Here is a 27,136-nt window from a genome sequence, read left to right as displayed (position 1 = left end):
TAGATACCACTGATGAGGTCACATAGGCAGTTGCTCAAATGCCCTGTGATTATTCACTGGCTAACCCTGGCTTAGCACCTGGGGCATTACAAATAAAAGAATAACATTTGGTGGGTTCAAGTAGGGGTTACTACCTGGACAAGCATTTATTCAATATAGTTCCACTCTCTGGGTTCAGACTGTGGTCACTAAACTGAAAATGATGGAGAGAGACAGAGAGAGACAGTCTCTGTTCAACCTATATTTCCATATAAAGTCTTGTATAAAAATCTACTACAGAAGCCAGTTTCTCCCTGATACAAATGCCCATCTTTTCAATAATAGCACTATTGTAGTTTTGTGATTACCATAGTCTCTGAAGAATTAAAGTTGAGGGTCAACCAAAAGGCAATGGAGAAGCGCATTAGTAGGTGTGAGTAAGCCTCGACATTATAGAATTACACAAGAAAAATGGCACAAAGTATTTTATCAGAGACATTTATGACTGGAAAAGAACGTGGACCAGTCATGTATTAAGAACCAGGGATAAACAATGAATAGTCCATGTGCTCCCCTGGGATCTACGAAATGTTAAGAGAGCTAAAAGTAGGTCCCTAGCATGTGGGGTGGACCCCTTGAAGTGTGTGATTCATGGGAAGATATGGACAACAGTTACACAGGATGGAAGGACACAGACACGTTGAGATCTGCATTATTGAAGGGAATACCCACATCAATGAGATCATAGGTCCCTCAATGTCTCAAAGCAAATGATGGAAGCTATCAGTTTATAGATATTTATAGATATAGATATTTACAGATAATTGCTAGGCATGTGTGTTGTTTTTACCAAAAATCCAATAGATAAAAGATCCAAACTTATAAAACAGCTCACTTAGAGGTCATTTCCTATCATAAAGTATTCCTTATTTTGAAAAAAGATGAAATATGGAGTTCCTTTAATAGCCAGTACCTCTGTGACATTTCAAATGATATTTGAAAATTCAGGGCACCTAACTTCAAGAAACCATCTATTGCATAAAGTATAAAAAATCTAAATTGCTTCCTCTGCAAATTCTTACCCTTTCTAGAGGACGAGTGTCTAGGAAGACTCAGATTTGCTTCGGGATAGCTGCCAACAGGTAAACTAGTCTATTTTGTTGGGGGAGGGGAAGGACCAACAAATGAGATGTACTCATTGCCCTGCTTCTGCATTCTACACTGTTAAAACTTGGAGATTTCCTTGCAGGCTGGTCTTCGCTCTTGTTCTGTTTCATGCTTTCTTCTTGGGCAGCACTGACAGCTCTCTTCTTGTTTGCCTCCTTTTAAAGTCAAAATCAGCCGTGCTTCCTGTACTTGACACTCGCTACTATGCATTGTTCATTTGTTCCTTGATCATTAATAACTTTGTCTAATGGCATAATTAGAAAGTCTGAGCCCTACACCAAAAATTTCTGAGTCTGCCCCTTCAATTCCCACTGTATCTCTTCCATCTTTGCCTTCTTTCTGGGTCAACTCCCTCATGGAAACTCTGTTTTGGTTTTTTTTTCCTTCGGCCAACCCCATCACTTGGCTGGCCTGTACAATTCTGGCTAGACCATACCTACTTTCTTTTGAACTATGACTGCCAAGACCAAGCTTAAGGAGCTTTGGGTAGAATTTCATGTCTTGAGGAGTACAGAACAAGGCCCTCGAGAGCCTTGTCTTACTGACTTCCGTGCTCCGTCCAACTTAAGCCTTACAGCTCATTACCGTGGAAGTCACCTCGAGGCTCCCCGCCACGTATCCTTAGCTCACCCCAAACATTTTGCCACTTCCTTCTCAACATTTTGTTAACTCCTTTGGTTGTCACAGCTATTTCTTCATCCTATCCTACCTCTTTGCCTTAGCTCTTTTATTTCATAGTTACTATGATGGTAATTAATAGAGGACAAGACAGCTGTCAAATTTTTAAAGGGCAGTCATGTGGAAGAGGGATTGCTTTTGTTCTGTAGGAGTCCAAGACAAATGTTTAGACTGTCAGGAAAAACTTCCTCCCAATTAGTGCCTTCCAAAAGTAGACTGGGCAGCCTCAGAAGGCAGCAAGCTCCCTCCCCTTCATTGGCTGAATGACTGCTTGTGAAGTGTGTTATAGTGAGCATTTCTCTCACATATGGCTCAGAGTTGATTGTTGATGAAGTCCACTCCAGCTCTCAAATTCTGTAAATCAGTGTGTTTTATTCTCATTTAAAATTTGTGATGATATATTTCTTATCAGCTATCCCTCGCTCGTTCATTTCTTTTCTCCTAAATTTCAAAATATCAAAGTCTAGATAGGTAACAAAAAAATAATAGCTAATATTTCCATAATGCCTGCTACATGTCAGGCACTGTGCTAAATGATTCACAAACATCATCTCCTCTGAACCTCACAACAACCCTGGGAAATAAATGCTATCATTCATCCAATTTTAGAGCTGAGGAAACGCAGGCAGAGATGAAGTTACTTGTATCAGGCATTTGATCTGAATTCAGATTTTCCTGACTGCAGACCCAGCACTCTAAAGATTGTTTAGCAACATGATTCGATTTGGTTATAAATTATGTTAGAATTTTTTTTTTCTGCTCATGAGATTATTTAGTAGGGGAGCAGAGTATGAGTTATGGTCACATTTCCTCTGCTTTGGTTCCACCCCAAGTAACACAGATAATACATGCTGACTTACCTGTCCACTCGACTATTATCTTCCAGCAGAGCTGTAACGAACACTGGAGGTGGCTGGTCTGCCTTCTCCTTAGGTGAAGCGAATTCAAAGTAGACTGGCCTCAAGTACAAATGGAACTCATCAAAACCCATCTCTTGGGTAAATATCTTATAAAGCCTAAAATTAAAAAAAAATACCACTCCATCTTCTAGTATTTTATTTCTGAATGTCTATTTGTTCTAGACCTAAGAGACATAAAACCAAAATAAGTCAACAAAAATTTGTTTCTTCACAAGGAAAAAAAAGGAGGTGCTGAAAAAAAAATCCCAAGGGCTGAATATGCATGTCAGTAAAAATCAAAGGCAGGAATAAAGCACTAAAGGACTGTGAAGTGAATGAGATGCAAAGATCCCAGCTCCCCTACATGACTGTGGGATGGAGATTTCAGTGGTATAGAGAATTTCTTCCTCCCCCTACCAATGTACATTGGTACCTTCTTGGCCAGTTAGAGCCTTAGACAGATGCTTGGGGCCCTGAGAGGACACATGACATTCCCCCAGGTTCACATGCCAATATATGTGTCAAAGGCAGGTCTTAGACAAAGGTCCTCCTGACCAGAGTCACCTCTCTATCCACTAGGTCATGCTGCCTCTCCCTATATCACTTAATCATTGTGATAAGAGGTGTTGGCATTTTGAAATGTTTGTGTTAGGGAACTATTAGACAAGTTTTCTATCATTTATCACTATTTAAATCATATATAATAGGCTGTGCCCAGCAATGAGAATGGAAATTGTATATTTCAGGAACCTGGACCATTCCTGTATTAATAAACCACTTACATAGTACCAGAGATGGGAAAAACCTGAAATGATTATCAGGTGTTCCCTTTATCACAATTTGCTTCTACTTTTGGCTTTAGCCCTAACTCTTCCTTCCCAGGTGTAGCCAGTAGGAGAACCAGAAGGGAGCCAAAGGGAGAACCATGTATCAAGAAGGAAGGGGTCACCAAGAATGTCAAGTGCTGCAGAGAAGGCAAAGGGACTAAGAACTAAGTAAAGTTCCCTGAACAATACTAAGAAGTTGCTGGTGACTTTGGGGAGAGAGTAGCTTCAGTTGGAAATCAGATTACAAGGGGCTGAAGAATAAGTGGGTAGTCATGTTGGGCTCAATAATAGGTACTCAATAAATTTATTGATTAATCCTCCCAGATGGAAACCATCTTTCCTTGCTCTGATTTGAGAGGGCACTTTGTATTTGTCTTATGCACTTAGTGTATTCTGTTTTTCATTATGGTAATTACGTAATTTTGCACAGTTGTAGATAAGTTAACATGTATCTGCTAGATTGTAAGGCTCATTAGTGCAGACACGGTGTCTTGATGATTTTTATATCATCCGCAGTGCCTGTCATGAGCATATGCCTTTGAGCATAATGGATGATTATTAAAGGGTTGACGGATGAGTGAATGAAACACACAAAATCTACATAATGAGCAAGGATATCTAATCTCCCTAATTTTTTAAAAAAGATCTTTTTTCAATGTTCCAAGTTGCTAATAATAAAGAAAATTAAAACAAATCTGAGGTTTCACTTTATGGCCATCAAACTGGCAAAAGTAATAAAAAGATGGGAAAAAGTTAATTTTAGAGATCTATGGGAAAACAAAAATGCTAACATGTTACTGGTATATTTGATAATTGGCCCAACTATTCTAGATTTTTGTGATAAATTTGTGAGAATGATAGCCTCTGACCCAGCAATCCCCTTAGGAAACATCTACCCCACTTCTTCCTGTACCTCATTCCTCCCAAAATTCTTTCTTGTTCCTACTGTCAGTCCTTCCATCCCCTCAGTACTCTCCCAGAACACCACTCCTGCTTTGGCTTTACTTTTCTCCCTTCCCAATCTTGACCCTATAATTCATAGGATCATAGATCTAAAGCTGAAAGGGAACTCAGAGGTCATCTGGTCCAAATCTTTCACTTTACAGATGAGAAAATTGAGGCCCAGTCTATGTCAGAGGCAAGATTCAAACCACCCTGACTCCACAATTGGTGCTCTTTTTACTCTGTTAGAGCAATTCAATTACATACTATTTTTTATATTTGAAATCTTTTGCCCTCTTGTCCTAATATCCACTCTCATTACTTGCTAAGCTCAACTCTGGTTTGCCCCTATCATCTGCTTCCATTCCTACTTGTGGAATACCCAAAGATGCTGGAGGAAGTCTCTGTGCTAAGTGGGTTCGTTACAAATTTATGTTCTCTAATCTCAGCTGGGCCCTCCATGCAGCAAAGGAATCTTTTTACGTTCCCCTGACTTTCTACTGTTCCTTTCACAGAATGTTCCAAGTCTTCTTGCATTACCTTCCATACTACCATTTTCCCTCCTCTTTTTTCAACAGAGAACTTCTCCTCATGCTTTCCTAGAAATAGAGCATCTTCTCCTCTATTTTACATTGCAAAGCTCCTTGACATAATACTCCATCCTCTTTTTATTTGCTTCAGTCTCTAATGAAGAGGTGACCTTTTCTCATTGTCAAGTACTTTTGCCCTCGATTGCTTTCCTTTCCTTTCCTTCTTATCTCCTCTGGGCTCTTGTTCCCCACCATAAACCAGAAAGAACGTCTCAAACACACAAAATATCCATAGCTGAATTCTTTGTAGCAAAAAAAATTTGGGAGCATCTATCATCCCCACTGTCTCACTAATTTTCAATCTCTCCCTCTCTACTGATTGCTTCCCTATTACCTACAAACATGTCTTTTCTATCATCAGAAACCCTTCACCCGATCCACTCATCACCACCACCCACTGTTCCAAATCTCTCCTCCATTTCATAGCTCAAGTCCTTAAAAAAGCCTTCTACAATTGGCGCTTCCATTTCCTTTCTTTCCATTTCTATTCTCAGTTCTCTGCGGTCTGGCTTCTGACCTCTTCATTAAACCAAAGCAGCTCTCTCCAAAGTGACCTCTTTGCTGTTCTTGTCACAACACACTCCATCTCCCAACTCTGCCTAGAACTCTCTCCCTCCTCATTTCAGATGCTTGGCCTTTGTGATTTTTTTCAAGTCTCAGCTCAAATTCTACTGTCTATAAGAATCTTTTCTCAGCCCCCCCCTTAATATTTGTACCTTCTTTCTGTGATTATCTCCAAAGTATCATATAAATGAATAAATATACATGTAAATACTGACATTTACATATATGGTCTGATACATATACACATATATATTTATATGTGTGTATAAATTTACTATTTGCATATTGTAGATATATAAATAGATAAAACTATATAGTGTGTGTCTGTACATATATATGTATAAATAAGATATACCTACCTTGTTTGTATACAGCATAACGTACATATATACAAACTATTAAACATGTACAAGACATATATATATCTGATTATATATGTGTGTTTCGTATGCACATACATAATATATATCTTGTTTGTATATATGCATAATGTTTGTACATTATGTGTATATATAAAATACACATATAACTAATATATTGTACATATACACACATACATATATATTTCTACATCGTTCGTACATCGTTGTTTACATGTTGTCTCCCCCATTAACCTGTGAAATCCTTGAGAGCAGGGACTGGTTTTTGTTTTGTTTTGTTCTTTTCTTTATATCCTCAGAACTTAGCACAGTGCCTGGTATATAAAAGGTTCTTAGTAAAATACTTTCTGACTTGAACAGAACAGGTGCCCATTGATTGAGGAAAGGCTGAATGTAATAGGTCTCTCTAAGAAATGATGAATATGAAAAATTTGAAAAAATATGGTAAGATGCAAACAGATGCAAAGTGAAGAAAGACTAGCCAAGAAAATAACATGCACATTAACAACACTAAAAGACAGCCAGACTCAGATTAATTGCCATGACTAATCTTGAACTTGGAGGACAGATGATGAAACACTTTTCTCCTCTATGAAGGGAAGCTGGAGGCTTCAGATGAGGAATGTTGCATATACTACCATCTGAGGCCTGGCTGTTGTTTTGCGTTTGCTTAACTATTTTTTTGTTACACAAGAGGGTTGAATGGAGAAGCCAAAATTTTGGGAAGTGACTGTCGCATCAACAAAGCTTAAAAAATAAAAAGAAAATAAAACAATTCTTTCTTCTGGCTGCCTCTCACATAGTCCTAGTGTGAAGCTTCCCCTATTCTTGGAGGACAGATAGGCCACTATACTTACCAGGCTAAGTGTGCACTTTCCACACTTATTTCTATCAGTCGATAGCGGAGAGTCAAGAGTTCCAAAAGTCTAGAGAAGGTCTCCAGAAGAAAAGCTTGGGAATCTCGGCTTTGTTTCTTTCCTTCTCCTGCTGCAGACTCTAGAACCAACATACCTATCTCAATCACAAGAAAAGGATCTCCCATCACTGTATCTGAAAATAACTGTGAAGGGAAAGTGTTTTTAAAAACGTAAGTAATAAAAAAATGAAATTAAAAAAAAGTTTTTGATAGTAAATGTGCTATAAAAATAATCACCTAACATTTTTCTAATACTTTATTGGTTATAAAGCATTTTAACTTCCATTTAATTTCACTAGGTTTTCACAACAACAAAGTATCGTTGCCCTCATTTTACAGATGAGGAAATAGGCTCAGAGAGGATAAGTGACTTGCTCATGGTTACATATCTCTGGAGGCTTGATTCAAGGTCTTCTGGCTTCTAGTTCAGGGCTTTTCCAATTATACTATTAAAGGCTCTGAGAAATAAAAACGGAGAAAAGAGTGTAGGAGCTACAAAAATAAATTTTGTAGGAATATGTTTCTGATATTTTCAAAGGTTCAAGGAAATTTAGCCTTTTAGTGACTGGAAATAATCCTCAGAGCCATAATTAGGACAAGGCAAACTTGGGGTGTGTCCCAGGGCATCAAAATCTAGAGGACACAGATAGTTCTTACAATCCTTCAGCGGCATAGATACAGGTGAACTCAATTTAATTAACAAAAGTACTTAGTTAAAGCAGTCAGGTACCAGATGGTGATGCTTCTTTTTCCTGGTGACTGAACCCTGGGAGGACTCCTTCCCTCCTCCCCTGCTGGGGACATTCCCAGATATACTCTTGAGGTGCCATGGGGCATCCCAGGACCTCTCACCACCTCATCTGTCTTAAAAGACACATTTGATTCGAGTACATTTTGTGAAGCTTTCCATGTCACAGAACTGCTACTTGTGGCTTTGCTTCTACTCAAGGCTTATACTGGGCAAAGCTGTGCAACAGGCCAGATTTCCATTTGGAGTCCCAGTTCTCAAAATCTTCTCTATTCTTCTGAGAATCTATTCTAGGAGACTCACCACCTGTGTGCTGTACTACATGCTTGCCCCATCTAAGTACTGTAACTTCCTTATTTTTCCCAGAAGACCACTTAAGTGTATCTAGCACGATACTTGGCAAAAATAGGCACTTAATAAATGTTGATTGATTATTGTATCTCATCTGTCCATTCTAGGTGGGAGTACCTTTTAAGCTCTGCAAAATAGACATTAAATAATCAGTGTTTATGGGATAAGTTCTCAGGACATTTTGACAGGAGTCTATTAGAAATAATCATTCTCTTCTTCCTTTTTCTACACCTCCCCCCCTTCCCTTGCTGTCTAACCCAGGGGAATAATTCTTATGATTAAAAACTTCAGGCCATTTAGGAAGGGAGAACAGTATTGTGACCAATCAGTAGGAGAGATAATTTGGGGGCAGGCAAGTCCCCCTAATCACACTCAGTAGAAATGTAGCTTCATTGCCTACAGGTTAATCACAGTATTTTCAAACTAGGCATTAAAAATTTATTTTGGGGCAGCGAGATGGTACAGTGAGTAGAGTACCAGCCCTGGAGTCAGGAGGACCTGTATTCAAATATGACCTCAGATACTTGATACACTAACTTTGTGACCTTGGGCAAGTCACTTAACCCCAATTGCCTTGCCCCCTCAAAAAAAAAATTGATTTCAAGCACCTTACTAAAACTAGGTAAATTTCCAAGTCATATCTCACTGCCTTTAACTAAGAAAAATAAAACAACAAATAAAGTAAACACTAGGAGTCCCTTGAGTAGAAAAAAGTATCATTTTTAATTTCAGTCATCAAGAAATATCATAAATCAGAACACAAACTTCTATGCATATATCTAAATATTAACCATTTTATTCAAATCTTGCCTGTGTCCTCTTTGATGACTGGAAGAAATAATCGCAGATAAGGAGAGCACAGTCTAAGATTTTATCATTTCTGTTTTGGATAGGCAAAAGGAAACAATTACAGGAGAGCAAGAGCTCTGAAGCAGTGAGGATCTCATTACTAAGATAATCAGTCATACCACGGATTCCACTTCTGAGGTCAACCTACATCTTTCTGAAGCTGAGCACCGTAGAGAGACTCAGGCTTTCTCACAGACTGCCATGTGTCCAGAGCCAGCTGGAGCACCCGTTTCTCCAGAATGGTGATGCCATGAGCTGTGTGGGGCCTGTAGATGTGGCAAAACTCCTGAAAGAGGTGCTGTAGGGCCGTAGGGATGAGGGAGGCCAGGCCGAGGGAAGGATGGAACTCCAACAGGTAAATGCTTTTTAAAGCTGGGCTTGAAGAAGAAGGCAGATTAATAACAACCCTGGCACACAATTAAGCAACGTACTCACCAAAGAATTTTCATTTCTTGAAAAATAGTCTGGGTTTGCCACTTGAAGCCCCCCTTTGCTAATAGAATCCCGGTAAATAATGTGTTTTTCATTTTGTAGTGAATACTAAGAAGCAGAAAGAATGCACTATAATAACACCCAGAAAGCATGGTCGAGCTAAACAGGAATGGTGTTGCGGCACGTGGAAACCCTCAGTAAATTTCGGTTGACTGATGGAGATATAGTACAAGCTGCGGAATTAACTGCAGTCCTATAAAAACCAGAATCATCTGCATAAAGACAGAGCGGTTGAAAAGAAAAGCAAGAGCACTGTTGGTAATAGTAAATACAACTAGGGAAATAATTTTCCAGACTTGCAGTTATTTAGATTCATCTAAGCCTTTATGGCCTTTTTCAAAGACTAATGGACAAAATTATTTCGTCAAACCCCTAGATAACTGCTGAAATTTTAGAGGCATCTGCTTTAGAGGCAGCTAGGTGATGCAGTGGATAGTAGACGTGGAATCAGAAGACCTGAGTTCAAAAACTGTGTCACTATCCTCCCTATCTCTACACAGAGCTCAAGGACATATATCCTTTTCCCCTTGAAGTCATTAGTCATAAGGCTATTGAGATTGTCTATTGCTAACCTATAGGTGAGGGAGGTAGGTAGATTTGTCCTTTGTGCAACCAAGGGCCCCTCAAAGAGTGTTGCCTGCCCCCAAATTATCTCTTCAACAGATAATTGCAGTTTGGGGCTCACTTATACTCTTAAAAACTAGATTTTTAATCGCTGCTGAGTGCCTTAGACCCAAAAAGAGCATCTCACCAACCAAATGGCATTTGCTCCTCTTTCTAGGCTTAAGGTCCATGGCAAGATCCTTTCTGATAGTCATTTCCTAAAAAAAAAACAGATTCATGCCATGACCAGCTTCTCTCAAAGCTGTTGCCTCAGGCTGGTTGCAGTGAAGGAATCTTTTTATTAGAGATATCTGTGGCATGAAAAATGCAGGCTGCAGTACCTCCTGGACACCTACAGGTGTCCTACCCCCTGGCCTGGGAGGAAATAGAAGAGGAGAACATGGCTGCAGGAATGTGGCTCCAAGTCCCCTATTGGGTGTGTCCTTTCTCCCTGCCTCCAGGAGAGGGGAATGAATAGGAAAGATCAAGCTAAAGAGGATAACACAGAGGGTAACTTGGTTACCTCGTTCTTTGAACGATTCCAGGGAATGCAATTATGTGTCAAAGTGGCAAAACAGAGGGAAATTGGTTTCCTGCCACAGTGAGCTCAAGGAACTCATGGTGTCTGAAATTTGCTGTGGGCAAAGAAGCTGGGTTTTAAAAAGCTATTTTCAGCACGTCCAGCTCTTAATGCGACAATGCCATCTGACACTGGAGAGGCCCATGATTCAACTTCGTAGGTCAGTAGGAGGTGGTGGAGGGTTGGGGGTGGGGACCTGCCCAGAGGCCAGGCAGTGAGGTACACTGCCCCTAAGAAAAGTCTCTAAGTTTCTGGGAAATTACTTGATTAGATGAAATATTGGTTTCTCCTCTTCTCCATAATCCTTGGAAGATCCTGTTGACTTTAAACTCTGACTTACCTATTGTTTCAGCCCCTTCTAGTCTCTCCGGTAATGCAATGAAGGAATGAATGAATGAATGAATGAATGAATGAATGGATGAATGGATGAATGGATGGATGGATGAATGAAAAAGCATTTATTAAGTGATTCCAATGTGCCAAGAATTATGCTAAATCCTGGAGACGTAGCAAACACAGCTTTTTTTGGATAGTGTCTTTCTCTCTTCCCCTGAATACAGCCTCATTTTATTCACCTTTTCCCAAATTGCAGGCTTACATAGGTCCTGCTTCATGCCACAATATGACAGACAGAACCTTGAAAGCAATTCAATTCAACCAGCATTTATTAAGTATTTTCTGTGTGCAAAGACAAAAACAAAACAAGAAGTTCTGTCCTCAAGAAGGCTCCATTTTATTGGGGAGAAGCAATGTATATGTAGCTAATAAATAAAACTACATGTAAATAAATACTGTGCTAAGTAATTTTGGAGAAGTAATGTGTGTGCAGATAAATAAATAAATACTATGTACAAATTGGAAATCACTGCAATTGATGGGACTCAGTAAAAGCCTTTTGCAGATAGACCCTTGAGCAGAACCAAAAGGGTGGCTAACAAGTTCTAAGAGATGGAGGTGAGAAGGAGAGCATTCCAGGTATGGGGGACCATCAATGCAAACACATAGATGCAGAAGATAGAATGTCATGCGTAAGGAACAATCAGCAGGTCAGTTTTTTTGGAATACAGAAAGGTAGACTCCTGGAACTAGATCGTAAAGGGTTTCAAATACCCGATACTGGTGCTTATTTTTGATCCTAGAGGCAATAGGAAGCCACTGGAGCATCTTCAGCAGGGAAGCAACATAGTCAAACCTATCAAAGCCACTTTGTTTTTTAAATAGAACTTCTTAGGAGACTTTAGTCTTCTAGACTCAATGGCATAAATTAAAATTCTAGACCTGCCCCTAAAAAAGTTCAGAGAGAAGGATCTTACTCATTGTTAGTTTTCAAATAAACTAGAATTTGGACAACTGCCCAAAGGGAGCAGGGAGCACTTTCTATAGCTCTTTGGTTGAATTTGTACAAAAATTACAAAATTTTAGGACAGGAAGGGATCTTACAATCCACTTTTACTGATAGGGAAACTAAAGGCTGGAAAGGTTGTCATTACTCAAAGTCACACAGAGATGGGACTCTGGTCAGGTCTTCTGAGTCCTAGTTCAGTGCTCTGTACATGACAGTGTCCCCATAATTTAGGTCAGGTTGGAAAGTATGTCTGTGGTTCAGTTTTTCAGAAGAATTAATTAAATTTATTCCCCTCCCTTGCCCCACCCCCAATCATAAACTCACCAGCTATTGTTAATAGAGATAGGTTGTTTGCAAATTATGTTTGGAGGAAGTCCAAATTCATTGATACTTCCTTTGTTACCACCTCGCCATATTCTTTGGACATATTCCCGTTGTGACTCTATCTAGAAATAAAAACATAATTTTAAAATTAGAAGGAAACAAAAACCTGTCCCACAAACACTGCGCACATAATTTGGTATAAGGATGACAGCGTGCCCTTTGTCTCAGTTCTGCAGTTGGCAAATTTTACATAGATAGATCTCTGAGGATCTGCTCCCACTGGGACTGTGCTGATTCTCAGCCAAGAAAAAACAAGAGTTGCAAATTGAAATCAATTTCAAGAAGCAAAGGAAGAAAATTCCTTCTTTCATATACATGACTAGATGGAAAAGAGTTTCCTATCAAGCTTGTCAAGATAGAGCTATGCTAATCTATGCTAATTCTATAATCTGCCACTGGTTGAGTAATGTTCTCCTGTTCACTCCACGTAGCCACAGATTGTGCCCTGATTAATGTAGAAAGACATGGAAATTTAAAATATGCTGTCCCCAAGTCACAGAAATGACTGATGATGATGATGATGATGATGATTATGGTGAAGACAGCAGCTTGTATGTATGCAGTGACTTAAGATTTGTAAAGTACTTCCCATATGGAATCTCAGAATGAATCCAACTCCCCTGACTGAAAGAGTTCCGATACAATATTCTCAAAAAGCAGTCCTTATACTTTGGCTTGAAGACCATAAAAGTGGTCTCTTTGAGATCTCTGTTGGGCAAATACAATCATCTCAATCCTCTCTCTTCTTAACCTCTTATCTGTAGCTGATATTCCTGATTTGTTTAGCCTTTCTTGGTTCCCTTGACATTGAATTTCTCACTACAGAGTTGTCTGTTGTGAAGCTCTAAAGTGACCATGTATATTCCATCATTATCTTTCATTCACAGTAGGTTTATTTTTATATGGTCTCTTTCCTTACAACAACCCCAGGATGCAGGTGCTATTGTCCTCATACTATAGTTAAATGACTTGTCCATAGCCACATAGGGCAAGATTTGAACCTTGGTTTATCCTGACTCCAAGTCTACAACTCTGTCCACTGAACCTCTCATATACACAGTTGTAGTATAATTTTGCAATCCACATTTTGAAGTGAGTTAGCTTTATTCTTTCCAATGTTACTAATTCCATAAGCTCTGTAGTCTGAATGAAAATGTGAAGGGGCTTACTCTTTGCTTTAAGCATGTGCCAATAAATATACTGAAATTACCCACATTTGAATGAATAAATAAAGATTTATCAAGCTCTTATTATGTGCAAAGATCTGTGTTAAAGTGCTGGGGATACAAATAGAAGAGACAGCACCTGCTGACATTCTAATGGGAAAGGATGACATATATGGAACATTTGGTTTTAAATCCACAGTGCTGCTTGAATTTTTATTATTATTGTTGTTAATTGGCACACTTAGGATTTCATCACTGCTACCAGTGCATATCAGGACTTGCTCTGATTCTCAGAGAATCAGTCAACAGGCAATGACTAATACTGCTTGCCGGATACCATGCTAGGTACATGGAATATAAACATAATAAATGACACAATCCCTACTTGTGAGGAGCCTACATTCTAGTGCTGGAAATGAAGACATACATACATATGTGCAGAACAAACAGAAAGAGAATATATACAAAGTAGTAATACAGAAAGTAGCTTGAGAGGGAGGGTACTAGCAGGGGAGGACATCAGGAATGGCTTCACAAAGAAGGTGGTGATTAAGCTGTATCTTGAGGGAAGGGAGGAATTTTGTGAGGCTGAGGTGAAGAAGCAGAGCATTCCAGGCATGGAGGACTGCAAGGTGCAAAGGCACTAAGATGAGAGGAGTGTTAAATGTGAGGAATTGGGACAGTTTGGCTAGATCAAAGAGGAAGAAGAAAATAATGTTCAATGACGCTGGAAGAGTAGGCTGGGGCAGAGTTGTGAAGGTCTTTCAAAGCTAAACAGAAGAGTCTATGTTTGATTCTAGGGCCAATATGAAGCCTCTGGAGTTTATTAAGTAAGGGACTGATATGATCAGACCAGCTCTTAATGAATATCACTTTGGTAGCAGTGTGTACTAAAGTGAGTAGGTGGGGGAAGGGCAGGAAATGAGTCAGGAAAATCAATTAGAAACTTGTAATAATCTAGGAGAGAGGGAGAAGAGCACTTGGTAGATGTGTGAGTAGAGAAAGGTTTGGATTCAAGAGAGATGCTGTGGAAACAGAAATATCAAGATTTGGCAACTGATTGAATATGTAGGAAGAAAGTGAGGAGTTGAGGATAACACCAAGGTTACAAACCGGGGAGATTTGGAAGAGTGGTGGTATCTTCAATAGACACAGGAAAGCTTGAGAAGAATGACGAATTTTAAGCAAAAGATGATGAGTTCTGTTTTGGACTTGTTGAATTTGAGAGGCCTCCAGATATTCAATTTGAAATCTCCACTACACAATTGGTGATAGGGGATTGAAGCCTCAGAGAGATCCTAGGGTAGATACACAGATCTAGAAATTGTCAGGACAGAGGTGATAATCAAACCCATAAAAGCTGATCAAGTCACAAAGAGAAAGAATATAAACAGAGAAGAGGAGAAGGCCTAGGAGAGAGCCTTGAAAACCATCTATAGTTAGGGGAAAATTGCCTGGGCACTAAGAGGTTAAGTAACTTGCCAGAGTAGGTGTCTGAGGGGCTACTTGAACCCAGGTCTTCCTGACTCCAAGGTCAGCTTTCTATCCACTAAGCCATGATGCTTTTAAGCTTTACAAATAACCACGAAGAATAAGGATAGGGGATTCTCTCTCCTTCTGAGAAATAGATCTAGAGTCATCAATGAGCAGAAAATTCCATTTCCAAAGCCGACTTTCCCTCTTCCTCTGTGTAATGTTTATTAAACTCTACTCACATGTCTGTTGAATATGTCCCTCACCAGCTGCAGATGAAGCCTCAGGCTGATGCACTCATCCCTGTACGTCTTACAGAAATAAGGGTGGCTAAAATCGAATCGGGGGCGGCGGTGCATGATGTCCGTCATCACTTGTGCCAGGGCAGTTCTCTCTTCCTGGTCAAAGACATGTTGATAAGCTTCAAAGTAACTGTCAAGAAGCTGGAAAGAGAAAGTCTTTATTGTGCAGTTGCCCCATGCAGCAGGACTAGAATAGAGATGGGCATTTCAGGACAGAAAAGCAAAGGAAGAACAGGACTCAATTTAATTCAATACAACAGAGATTTATTAAGCACCTACTCTGTGCAAAGCAAGGCAAAAAAGAAAAAATCAGTCCCTGTAAGCTCAAGGAGCTTACAGTCTACAGAAATGTAATTCCAATGCCACAGGTTATATTTATACTGAGAAAGGAATTTCCCACCCTTCCCCCCCCTACACTTCTACCATCACCTGGGCAAAGAAGGTAACAACTGCTTTTGATATGAGCTAGATTTCACTTATAGTAAGTGTTCTAGGGATGAAAGGAATGGAGCATATCCCATACCCCCATACACTCATGCACATGAGATTATCTTTTTCCAGGTCCATAACCCCACCTATTTCACTGTGTATAAGTTGTGGGACCCTCTCAGAGAGAGTGAAAAGGTGGAAACGTCCTGAGTAGGACACTGATACAAATTCTGGTTTAGTCAAGTTCACCCAGGCTCCTAAAAGCCAAGAAGAACAACCAGACATCAGTAATAGAAGAAAACATTTGGGGAGTTTGATGGAAGCCAGAAAAGGTTTCCTTCTTTAATTTGTCACATGAGGTATTTGTCCATTAACTTGAGGATTCCCTATCCTTTTTTAATGCGCTCTAGCATTAAAAGAAACTTTACTTTCATGTTAATTGATTGGTTTTGGTGCTAATTAAAGAAGAGTCCAAGGTTATAGTCACACACAGAAATTCTAGAACAAGATTCTAGAAGTGCAGAAAAAAATTATATTTTCTGGAATCTCTTGTGCCCTCGCTTTTATGCCAATCCAAATCTTATTTATCCTTTAAATCCTAACTTGGTCTTTACCTCCTCAACAAAGCTTTTGTTTTGATTAATCATAGTGATCTTCCACTTATTTTCATACATATGTGTATGTGTATACACACACATATACATATATATGAACTATAATGTGTTACTATGATTTTCATATATGTGGTATATAGTCTTGGAAATGATCTTTAGTTTCTCATTGTATCCATCTATCATCTGTTCATTTGGTCAATAAACATTTATTGGAAAGAATAATCGATCTCAATCAGAATCACAGAATCTCAGAATCAGAACAGATCTGATAGGTCATCTAGTCCAACCTATACCTGACTAGGAATCCTTTCTACAAGATGCCCAATAAATATGCAGCTGATTTCTACTAGAAGATCTCTGATAAAAAGACATCTACTGTCTTTCTGTTGGGGCCCACTCCAATTTAAGAGAGGTGTTAGGAAGGTTTAACTTTACAGAATAAAAATTGACATCTATGGAACTTTCATCTGCTACAGTCCTTCAGATACTCAAGGATAGTTCTCATCTCCATCCCAAATCTCCTCAGTTCCTTCAAATGATCCTCCTACAGCAGAGTGGAGAGAAAATAAATTCCTCCATTCTGGAGGCTTCCTGAAGGCAGGGACTGCTTCATTCTTGTCTTTGTATCCTTAATAATAGCTAGCATTTAGATAGTGCGTTTCAAGTTTGCAAATATTACCTATAATATTATCAATGTTGTCTAATATGGCAAATATCTCATTTTATTCTCACAACACTGGGAAGGAGGAGCTATCCCCATTTTACATATGAAGAGACTGAGGCAGACATCAATTTAACAATAACTAAAAATAATAATAATGATAGCTAACATTTATATAGCACTTACTATGTGCCAGGCACTGTGCTAAGTGCTTTATAATTATGATCTCATTTGATCCTCCATCAATCCTGGATGAAAAACTGAGGCTAATGGAAGTTAAGTGATGTACCCCAGTGTCTGAGGCTAGATTCCACTATACTACCTATCTGCCTTTTAGTGCCTAGCATAATGCCCGTCCTATAATAGGCAGCTCCTCTACCATCTTGGTGGGCCTCTTAGACTACTGGTCTCCAAGGTGGAGGCTGGGTGCCCTGGTTTCTATGGTGTGAACTTTGGTCTAACACAAGGGATACCTGATCAACCAGCGGAGGTGGGGGAGGACAGATTGAGTCCCATTCTCTCCATGGGGGAGACTTGTCTTCAACACACCCACTCACCATTAAACTCTAGCACTATTTCAGATGAACTTCTTATGTTATATAATCAACCACCCCATTCTGAGCTGAGCATCATTCCCTCAGAACAGCAATCACTTAACTATTATCTTGTCAGCCACAGCAGCAACTGTGCAGGTACCATGAAGAATATTCAGACCTCTCCCAGCAGCATGCTTAGTCCCTGTCCCCAGATCACCTTCTGGCTACAGCAGAGCTGAGTTCATGGAGTTGGTGGCAGTGATTGATGAGTTTCATTTTGAGTGAGACAGAGTAAATCCCACAGAATGAGCAGGCCATAGATAGATAGGTTGTGACAGATCACAGATTTCATTAAATTATCTTTCATGCCAAATCCAACTTTCTTCTGAATATCCGTTATTTTGGGCACCATGGCTATCCTTCCAAATCATTTAGTTTCACAACACCTGTGTCATATTCAGTTCTTTCACTCTGTATATCCAATGTGTTGCCACATCTTATCATTTCTACCATACCATTTCTCCCATTTGACCCCCTTCTCTCTAAAGTCACCCACTTGACTTTGGTCCCCTCACCTGGAGTATTGAAATTACCTCCTAACTGGTCTCTCTCTACCTTCAGTCTCCCCCCACTCCAATCCATTATCCACACAGCTTCCAAAGTGACTTCTCCTAAAGTTCAAGTCTGACCATGTGACTCCCCTGCTCAATAAATTCTAGGATCAAATATTATTTTAGCTTTACTTTATTCCTTATAAATATTTATTTTTGTATAGATTTATAATGCTACATAATTACTAGTACAGTTATATATATGTAATCCATATATAAATTGTATGCATATGTCTATATACATATAATTTATAAATAAGTATTGAGGGATGTATAGAAGGACTTTACTGATGGGTACATCATGAACAATATTATGTTAAATTTAGATGTTCTCTGGCTAATCAGACCTGTCCTTGAATCATGGCTCTGACACCTATGGGCTATGGGAAGGTAATCCTGTCTGGATATCAGTTTCCTTATATTTAAAATGGTGACTACTATACCTTGCATTTACCTCTCTTACAGGGTCGCTTTGAAGAAAGGAGTTGTGAACCTTATAGTGCTATATCAATATGAGTTAATGTTATTACTACCTATAGAGTACTGTTTGAGGTAGGGGCTGGGGCAGGAGAGGTAGGGAAAAGATATCATGGCCTTCAAGGCCCTTATAGTCCTTATAGTCTAACATGTCTATATTGTCACAATACGGACTGTTTCTGCCTGACCTCTGGTAGAGCCTTTTGAGCTCATGTTGGTCTGATCAGCCACAGTTGGACACACTGTACCTTGACTCCAATGTTGTGATGTCATTTTGGTCCTCATAGAGAATGAAGGATAACAACTAAACAACCAACCATTGTCACAATAGCTAGATGATAAGCTCTTTCAAAGCAAAGACTGGTGCTAGTTCTTCTATGTCCTTTGTAACACCAAATAAAGTGAGATAATACAGTAAGTGCTTAATGTGTGCTTGTTGAATGTAGAATGAAGGTATTTTTAGCACCCTTAACCATTATGGTGCACTGATATTTCCCTCCCCTTTCCCATCTACCCATCAATAGGTTTTTTTCTTTCTCTCCAGAAGTCTGTCCTGGAACTAGAAGGACCTGAGTTCAAATCTGGCCTCAGATATTTACTAGCTGTGTGACCCTGGGCAAGTCTTAACCTTGCCTTAGTTTCCTCATCTATAAAAGTAGCTGGAGACGGAAATGCAAACCACTCCAGTATCTTTGCTAAGGAAATCCCAAATTAGATCATGAAGAGTTGAACATCTCTGAAAAATGACTGAACAACAAAAACTCTGTCAGATAACACATCCTGGGCACAATAAAGTCAAAAGTTCAAGCTATACATGTTGCTGTACACCAGGTCATGTCAAGTTGTTTGAAATGTTAGAAGGAGCACTGCCTTTAGAGTCAAAGGATCTGTGTCTGAATTCCATCTCTGCCACATACTCAACCCTGTGTGACCAGGTGTATTCTGGAGTTTTGCAGTTGCATGGCTGAGAATTTGACACCTTTGATTTAGAACACAGGTCAGAGTTCAAATTCTGCCTCAGGTACTTACTTAACAGCTTTGTGAGGAAGGAAGGAAGGAAGGAAGGAAGGAAGGAAGGAAGGAAGGAAGGAAGGAAGGAAGGAAGGAAGAGAAAAAAGAAATCTAACCAGTAAACCCCAAATTAACTGGGCAGCTTCTGGCCATCAAATTTTACCTTTCTTTGGAGAGAAGAAGGAGACAAGCTAATTAGGAAATAATTAACAGAGGGGAAGGAAGGCACTGGAATTAAGAGGGGTTGAGAAAAGTTTCCTGTAGAAGTTGGGATTTTACTTGGGATTTAAAAGAAGCCAGGGAGATCAGTAGTTGGAGTGGAGGAGGAAGAATGTCCTAAACATGGGGGACAGCCAGAGAAAATGCCTAAAACCGAGAAATAGAGTATATTGTTCATGGGACATCCAGGAGACCATGGTCACTGGATCTAAAGGCACCATATAAGCATTGGCTAATACTACTTTGATAATTATCCTATCATCCCATTCACAACGTAAGTGTGATGGAAGCCACCCAGGCATCCAATTCAGTGCCTGGACCATGGAATCAGCGAGCTATGTTAACTAACTTGTTACAACTACTCAATTCTTTAATAATCAGCTAATTTCTAAATGTGAGAGCACAAAACAGGAACAGAGGGAGAGAAGGGTGGGATTGGGAAAGAAAGGGTGTCACTCAATATCCCTGGGATGAGATGGAAAGAAGCGCTTCCTCCTTGAATTCAGGATGCTCCAACCTGAACTTTTTTGCTAAAGCCAAAATACTAACGAAGTACAGCCCCAGGAGCTGGTCTTCTCGGCTGCTCAACTTCCTTGACCTCCTTTTGTACAAAAGGCCCCATTGTTCTATTACTCAGAGAGGGGAAATGGTGTTCTGTCCTTGGTGTGAGTGGTCTCTGGACGAGGCTACTTCACCCACTCTTTCTGAGAAGTGAGATACAGCTCTCTGTTTTAAAATGACTTGGGCTTTCTCAATACTTTAATCTCAATTTAAAGAAAGTCTGAGATGGGCCCTTGCACAATCTATTTGTGGATTCTGTCCTGACAGGCTTGAGGTTTTATAAAAGCCACAGGGTACTTCTATTCCAGGGCCTCTATTACATATTTGCAAACTGGAAAGTTTGTTTTTCCCTGTGGTCTGGTATTTGTCTAAGGAGGCTTCACATGTCAAATGTCACCTGTATGTGCAGGCTGCCTGGTCAAGGGCCAGCACTCAGGCAAAATTATCTAGTACAGTACATGCCCAGGGGAGAGTTTGTTAAAGTGAATAGTTCCTTTTTAAAAATATATTTTATTTATATCTTTTTGTTTTTACTTCACCTAGTTTTTCCCTATATCCCTACCTTCTCTTCTGTGAGAGATATGCCTTATAAAAACAATTTTTTTTTCCAAAAAGAAAAAGAGAAAGGAAAAAAATTCAGCAATGCTGAATCACTCAGCACTCAATAAAATGCTCAACACATTAAATGAAAAATAAATCTGATATATGCAATCTGATACTACACATTCATGAACACCCACCTCTGCAAAGGAATGAAGGAGGCATTTTCTCTTATCTTTTGTTTGGGGTCACTCTTGGTCATAATAATTTTGCAACAGAAATCTTCAACTGTTTTGTAGTGCTGAGCTCTTTTCATTTATTTGCATTGTTATAGTCACTATGTATCTTATTTTCTTGGCTTGGTTTGCCTCAGTTTGCATCAGTTCATGTAAATTAAACTGGACATTTTCAAAGCCATTCATATTTCTTTTACAGTAAGTTTCTTAATTTATTGTTTTAAAAGCATCATAAAATAATAACCCAGATCTAAGTGAAGAAAAAACAAAAACCAGAAATAATAAACTTCTAGGCAATGCCCAATCCCTGATCAATATTCAGCTTTCCAAATGGTGAAAAATCTCCCCAATATTACCTTCCTACATTGGTGCTTGTAATTTTCCCCAAAGTGAGGGTCCCTATACATACTCATTTGTGTTTGCTTAAATACAATGATGCAGTCAGGGAGAGTCTAGGGACTTCTCAGAAGCACCAGACTACTCTGAATAAGTAAGTTCTCTGTTTCTACAAGCTGGATTTCTTCAGTTTCAAACCACATTGTCTCTTACCTCATTAGCAGTTACACATGGTCAGATTGTTTTAAGAGAAAATTCAGCAGGCTCAGAGAATTTAAATCTTGTTTATAATTATAATTTACATTAATAAAACACTTTAAAGTTTGCTCCTGTGCTTTACTCACAATAACCTTTTGAGGTAAGTAGTGCCAGTATAATAATCCCCACTTTACAGGTGAGGCAACTGAGGCTTGTGGTTATGTCACTTATCTATAATTGTATAACTAATAAGTATGAGAGCAGGATTCCAATTCAGGTTTTCTGGATTCCAGATCCAGCATTCTTTCCAAAGAAGTACCACTATGACACCATGCTTCTTGGACAAATATCTTTAACAAATACAAATAGGGAAGGTAGGTAGGAGCAGTCCTTTACCTCAATTGACATGAAAGGGTTCATGGGACAGCTAGGTGATAAAGTGGATGAAGTGCCAGTGCTGGAGTCAGAAAGACCTGAGTTCAAATCCGACTCCAGACATTTACTAGCTGTGCGACCCTGGGGAAGTCATTTGACCCTGTTTGCCTCAGTTTCCTCATCTGTAAAACGAGAAGGAAAGGGCAAACCACTCCAGTATCTTAACCAAGAAAACCCCAAATGAGGTCATCAAGAGTCAGACATGACCCAAATGACTGAACAACAACAGAAAGTTCAAATTAGAGCTACAAGGAACCTTGGAGATCATCTAGTCCCATCGTGCAGGTGATGGATGAAAGTGTGCCCTAGATGGGTTCAGATGTACTTTTGGTCCTATAGAATTTTTCTGGACTGGACTTCATGTGTGAGGAAATTCCTCTGTCAGTACAGATTTCCATATTCTTTGCAATTTTACATCTTAAAAAATTTCCCAGGCCACTGAAAGTTTAAATGATTTGCCTAACGCATTGTGGCCAGTTAAAGGTCATAGGTAGGACCTGAATTCTGGTTTTTCTGCTCTCTGGTCATTATAATAGGCTTTCTTTGATATAACTCTGGTTTTGGCTAGTTAAAAGGCTCCTTTAACAAAGTTATTGCTCTCTTATAAGGTTGTGCACTTCTTAAGGTCAGGGACTGTGATTTATTTGTTTCGATGACCTCCTTGAAGGTCTATGACAGTAATCTTTTGTTGTTCAGCCATTTTTTCCATTGTCTACTATTCTCTGTGACCCCTTTTGGATTTCCTTGGCAAAGATACAGGAGTGGTTTATCATTTCCTTCTCCAGCTCATTTTACAGATAAGGAAACTGAGGCAAATAGGATTAAATGACTTCCAAGGGCCACACAGTTAGTAAGTGTCTGAGGCTAGAATTGAACTCTTAAAGATAAGTCTTCCTGATTCCAGGCCCAGTGCTCCATCCATGGCAGCACCTAGAAGTTTATAGATTAATAAATGTATTTGTGTATTAGTAAATGAAGCTCTCACACTTATTAGCTATATAATTATAGACAAGTGACATAACCACAACTATTCGAGAAAGCTAGATTTTACACTTTGGCATATTTTGGCCCAGATTCTGTAGGCAAATTATTCCATAGGTTGGGAGGGTGGTTAGACCCTTTCCATTAGTTTTTCAAATCACTGTAGGGCCAATTAGGACAGAAGTGGATGTTAGGCGGTTGTGGTTCCTTGGGGACCATTGTTAATCCAAGGCAAAGCTGAAGTCAGTAGTTTATTTTTAGTACCCACATATTTCTGATGATAGGCTCTGAATCCAGGGCTTTAGAAGCAGACAGAAAGGCACTAAGAAGGGAGGTAGGAGGACACCAAGGACAAACCAACTGATTGGCATTTTTGCCTAAGGCCAGTCCTAACTCTGTTCTTTAACTGGCATTAATTGGCTCTCAAGTTTTCTGAACTTGGATCAGGTTCCATTTGCATTTTAATAACCCCTTTGTATCTAATCCTTGCCTAGTCTGGCATTTAGCTCTGCTGGTGTAGCCAGGGTCTAGGAAGACCAAGGTTATAGGTTAAATCCTTGGATAAACCAGTTCTAGAAAAACACAGAATCCCCCAGTTTCAAACCTGAATGGGACTTTAGAGGCCATCCAGTCCAACCTATGCCTGAATAAGAACCCCTTCTATCACATGCTAGACAATTGGTCATCCAGGTTTTGTTTAAAGATATCCAGTGGCAGGAAGACCACTGACTCCTGAAGAAGCCTAACCCACATCTTATATTGCTTTAATTATTAGGAAGATTTTCCATGTCCTAAACTTCAAGTTGTCTTTTCAAATTGGAGCTATAAATTGGAAATACATAGTTTATTTTTCACACCCTTTTGTATTTTCATTTCCAAATATTCCTAGTTTTAGAGATGGTTTCATGGAAAGAAACTTAAGAGATCCAACCCCTTCACTTTACAGGCACGAAAACTGAAATCTGGAGAGCTAAAGTGACTTGCCCCAAAGTCACAGAGAGATGCAAAACCATGACTGGAACCCAGGTCCCCTATTTCAAGGGCAGAGCTTTTTCTACTTCATACTGTCTCCTATGCACAGACTATCATCATAAATATGCAGATAAGAAAGTATGTACCTTTCTAAAGTCAAAGATTCTTTTCAACCACCTGTCTTCAAAGCAAGGAAGCTGGGTCACCACGGGAAGAAGGAAGTGGATCGTTTAGTTCAAACAGAACCTTCAGGCCATCAATAGATTTTAAGGGAGCTAGCGCTTTTAGAGTATTTCATTTACTAGAGTGTTTTGAGTCCATTAAGGGATCAATAATACTTCACAATGATGATTTAGTAAACTGTCTTCATTAAATTAAATCATGGCCTAGTGGCTTCATGGACCCAAACTGACCATACCTAGAAAGGAGCTCGGTCCTCCATAGGACATAGATTTTCTTTGTCTCTCTGTCTCCATCTCTGTCTGCTTGTTCTTTTCAACAAGGATGTGATTATTCACTCACTCCGTGTTTCAATGACTGAACATCAGCTGGGCTTGTTTCTCAATGGCTTCTGTGGTCTCTACCACTTCCCCTTTCAGATTTGGCTAACACACTTAGCTGGGATGGTGTTAAGGTTTTTTTCTTAGCTATTCCCTGCCCTTTCTGAAAAAGCACATCTCATTTTGTTTCCTTGAATTAGAACAGGGCTAGGAAACCTATGGCCTCGAGGCCATATGTGGCCTTCTGGATCATCAGGTGTGGCCCTTTGACTGAGTCCAAGTTTTGCAGAACAAATCCTTTTATTAAGGGGATTTGTTCTGGGAAGTTTGGATTCAAGGCCACATGTGGCCTTGAGGCAGCAGGTTCCACACCCCTGAGTTAGACTCTATATTCTTTTTTACCTTTCAGGGAAGAGTGGCAGTGAAGAGAGGCAAAGCCTCTCCTTTGTTTTTCTTTGACCTCCTCAGTTGGGGGCAGACTTTGGTCAATGTCCCCTATGCCTGAAAGGTTCTCCTTCCTCATCTTTGCCTCCCACTTTCTACATGAAGATTCTTCCTTAATTATTTCCTATTTATCCAGTACACATCTCCTTTGTATATATTTATTTGCTTGTTATCTTCCCCATTAGATTGTGAACTCATTGAGGGCAGGGACTGTCTTTTGCCTTTATTTGTAGCAAAGAACCTGACACATAGTAGGAACTTAGTAAATGTTCAATAATAGACTGAGATGTTTCTCTAATTTATGGTGACCATCCAGCACTTTCCCCCAAAACTTCATATCTGCATGCTATTCTTAAAAAGCATTTACTAATTTGTCCAATGATATAAAATAACTCTGAGGTTCAGGGTTCGTCAGTTTTTTAAGCTCTAAGTTTCTTCTTATAAACACATAGCTGGAAAACAAGGTAATGAGATAGTCTAGGTCTTTAGGGACAAATCTACTGTCTCTGCTGGGCCATTTTTTCTTGCCATTTTTCATAGGCTACTTAAAGCCTTACATGGTCTCTACCTATTCTTCTTACCACATATAAACTTGCCAAAATCTCAAAGAGAAACAGCCTTACAACCTATTCTTGAAGTTTTATTGTCTATGACAAATGAAGCCTTAAGAATACAAGCCATGCTGTTCATTTTGCAAATACATACATACATATATGTATATATACATACATACATATATTTCAAAAATGAATAATTTTATACTTTATCTTATAAAGAAGAGCTCCCAGAGACTCATTAGATTTTTTTTGAGGAAAACATCCTAGGTATAACAGTAGATTTGGCAATTTCCTTGTCTTTAGAGAAAAGGGGAAATACCTGGCATTTGTTTTTTAGAAGAGTAGCTTCCCAAGTCCAGATGTCAAACAGTATTGCAAAACGATCCACGCTTGCATGGGCCCATGCCGGGAGGCTGCTGCCCCTGGAGTCACTGCCTCTTTTGTGGCCTATTAGACAAAAGAAGAGAGGTGAGAAGGAGTAGAAAAGTACCAGGGTGGCGATCATTATAGATGAACACCCATCTGCTTCTCAGTTCTGTCTCAGTGACAAAGGGTTTCTATTGTATCAAGAGATAAGAAAACTTAAGATCATAGGATGATAGATTTAGAACAAAGGGAGCTTAAAGATCATTTTGTTCAACTCTCTCATTTTATAAATGAGAAAACTGAGGGCCAAAGAAATAAATTACTTTCTTATGGTCATATTATAAGTAGTAAGACAGGATTTGAACCCAGGTCTTTGTAGTTAAAATGATGCACCAGGTAACAGGGATTCCATAAACACAGTGATGACCATTTATAGAAGAAAAAAGCAACAGACAAATTATTGTTGAGTGGAGTTACTGTTCAGAAATGATGATTGTTGGTTTTTTGTTTTAATTTTAAATTTACTTTCAACAAAATGATCTATCTCGGAGGCCCTTGTTAAGTATTTGTTGTAAGTTTATTGAAATCAAGTTCTTGAAAAACTGATATCCCTTTATTCAAATTTCCCTAAATCCAAGGTTTAAATTAAAAACATATAAGGGAATTAAAAAGTATTTGTTAAGCACTTACTATGTGCCAGAAACTGAGCTAAGCATAGTAAAGACATATACAAAAAGATATATAGTCCCTGCCCTCAAAGATCTTACATTCTCATATTAATGAGTGAGAGAGAAAGTCAGAGAGAGAAAAAGGAGAAAGAAAGAGGGAGAAAGAGGGAGAGAAAGAAATAGGGAGAGAGAAAGAGGGAGAGAGAAAGAGAGGAAGAGAGAGAAAGAGAGAGAGGAAGAGGGAGAAAGAGAGAGAGAGAGAAAGAAAGAAGGAAACAAAGAAAGAAAAATTTAGTAGTAGGAGCAGTTGTGAAAGCCCAGAAGTTCTAAGCACTCAGCATCAGGGCAGATGGCAAGGCCCAAGGATCCCTAGATTATATCAGTAGGTCAAATGATAGTACCCAGAGTCTTCTGGGTGTTTATAGAGGCAGGACAGATACCAAGACCTAGAGGATCTCATGAAGCAATGGCAGAGCAGATGTTAAGGCCTGGGAATTTTTCATCTCAGGAGGAACAGAAATTTTAACTTACATCTCACCCAAACATGTG

At 39.3% G+C, this 27,136-nt stretch overlaps 1 protein-coding gene across 5 annotated transcripts in view; it reads right to left on the bottom strand.

Annotated features, from left to right (window-relative positions):
• Positions 1-27,136, bottom strand: part of LOC140526627 (uncharacterized) — a 213,057-nt gene that overhangs the window by 118,866 nt on the left and 67,055 nt on the right. For all 5 annotated transcript variants that reach the window (XM_072642999.1, XM_072643000.1, XM_072643001.1 and 2 more), the window contains 6 exons: positions 25,873-26,000; positions 15,176-15,376; positions 12,235-12,356; positions 9,039-9,267; positions 6,884-7,086; positions 2,685-2,840 (listed from right to left, as the gene is read on the bottom strand). In XM_072642999.1, the coding sequence (XP_072499100.1) occupies positions 2,685-2,840; positions 6,884-7,086; positions 9,039-9,267; positions 12,235-12,356; positions 15,176-15,376; positions 25,873-26,000 (1,039 nt within the window). The remainder of the gene's footprint in view (positions 1-2,684; positions 2,841-6,883; positions 7,087-9,038; positions 9,268-12,234; positions 12,357-15,175; positions 15,377-25,872; positions 26,001-27,136) is intronic.

Source organism: Notamacropus eugenii, chromosome 2 (assembly GCF_028372415.1).
Source record: "Notamacropus eugenii isolate mMacEug1 chromosome 2, mMacEug1.pri_v2, whole genome shotgun sequence".
Lineage (NCBI taxonomy): Eukaryota > Metazoa > Chordata > Mammalia > Diprotodontia > Macropodidae > Notamacropus > Notamacropus eugenii.
The sequence above is the reverse complement of the archived record's forward strand: the minus strand, read 5'-3'. Positions and strand labels throughout refer to the sequence as shown.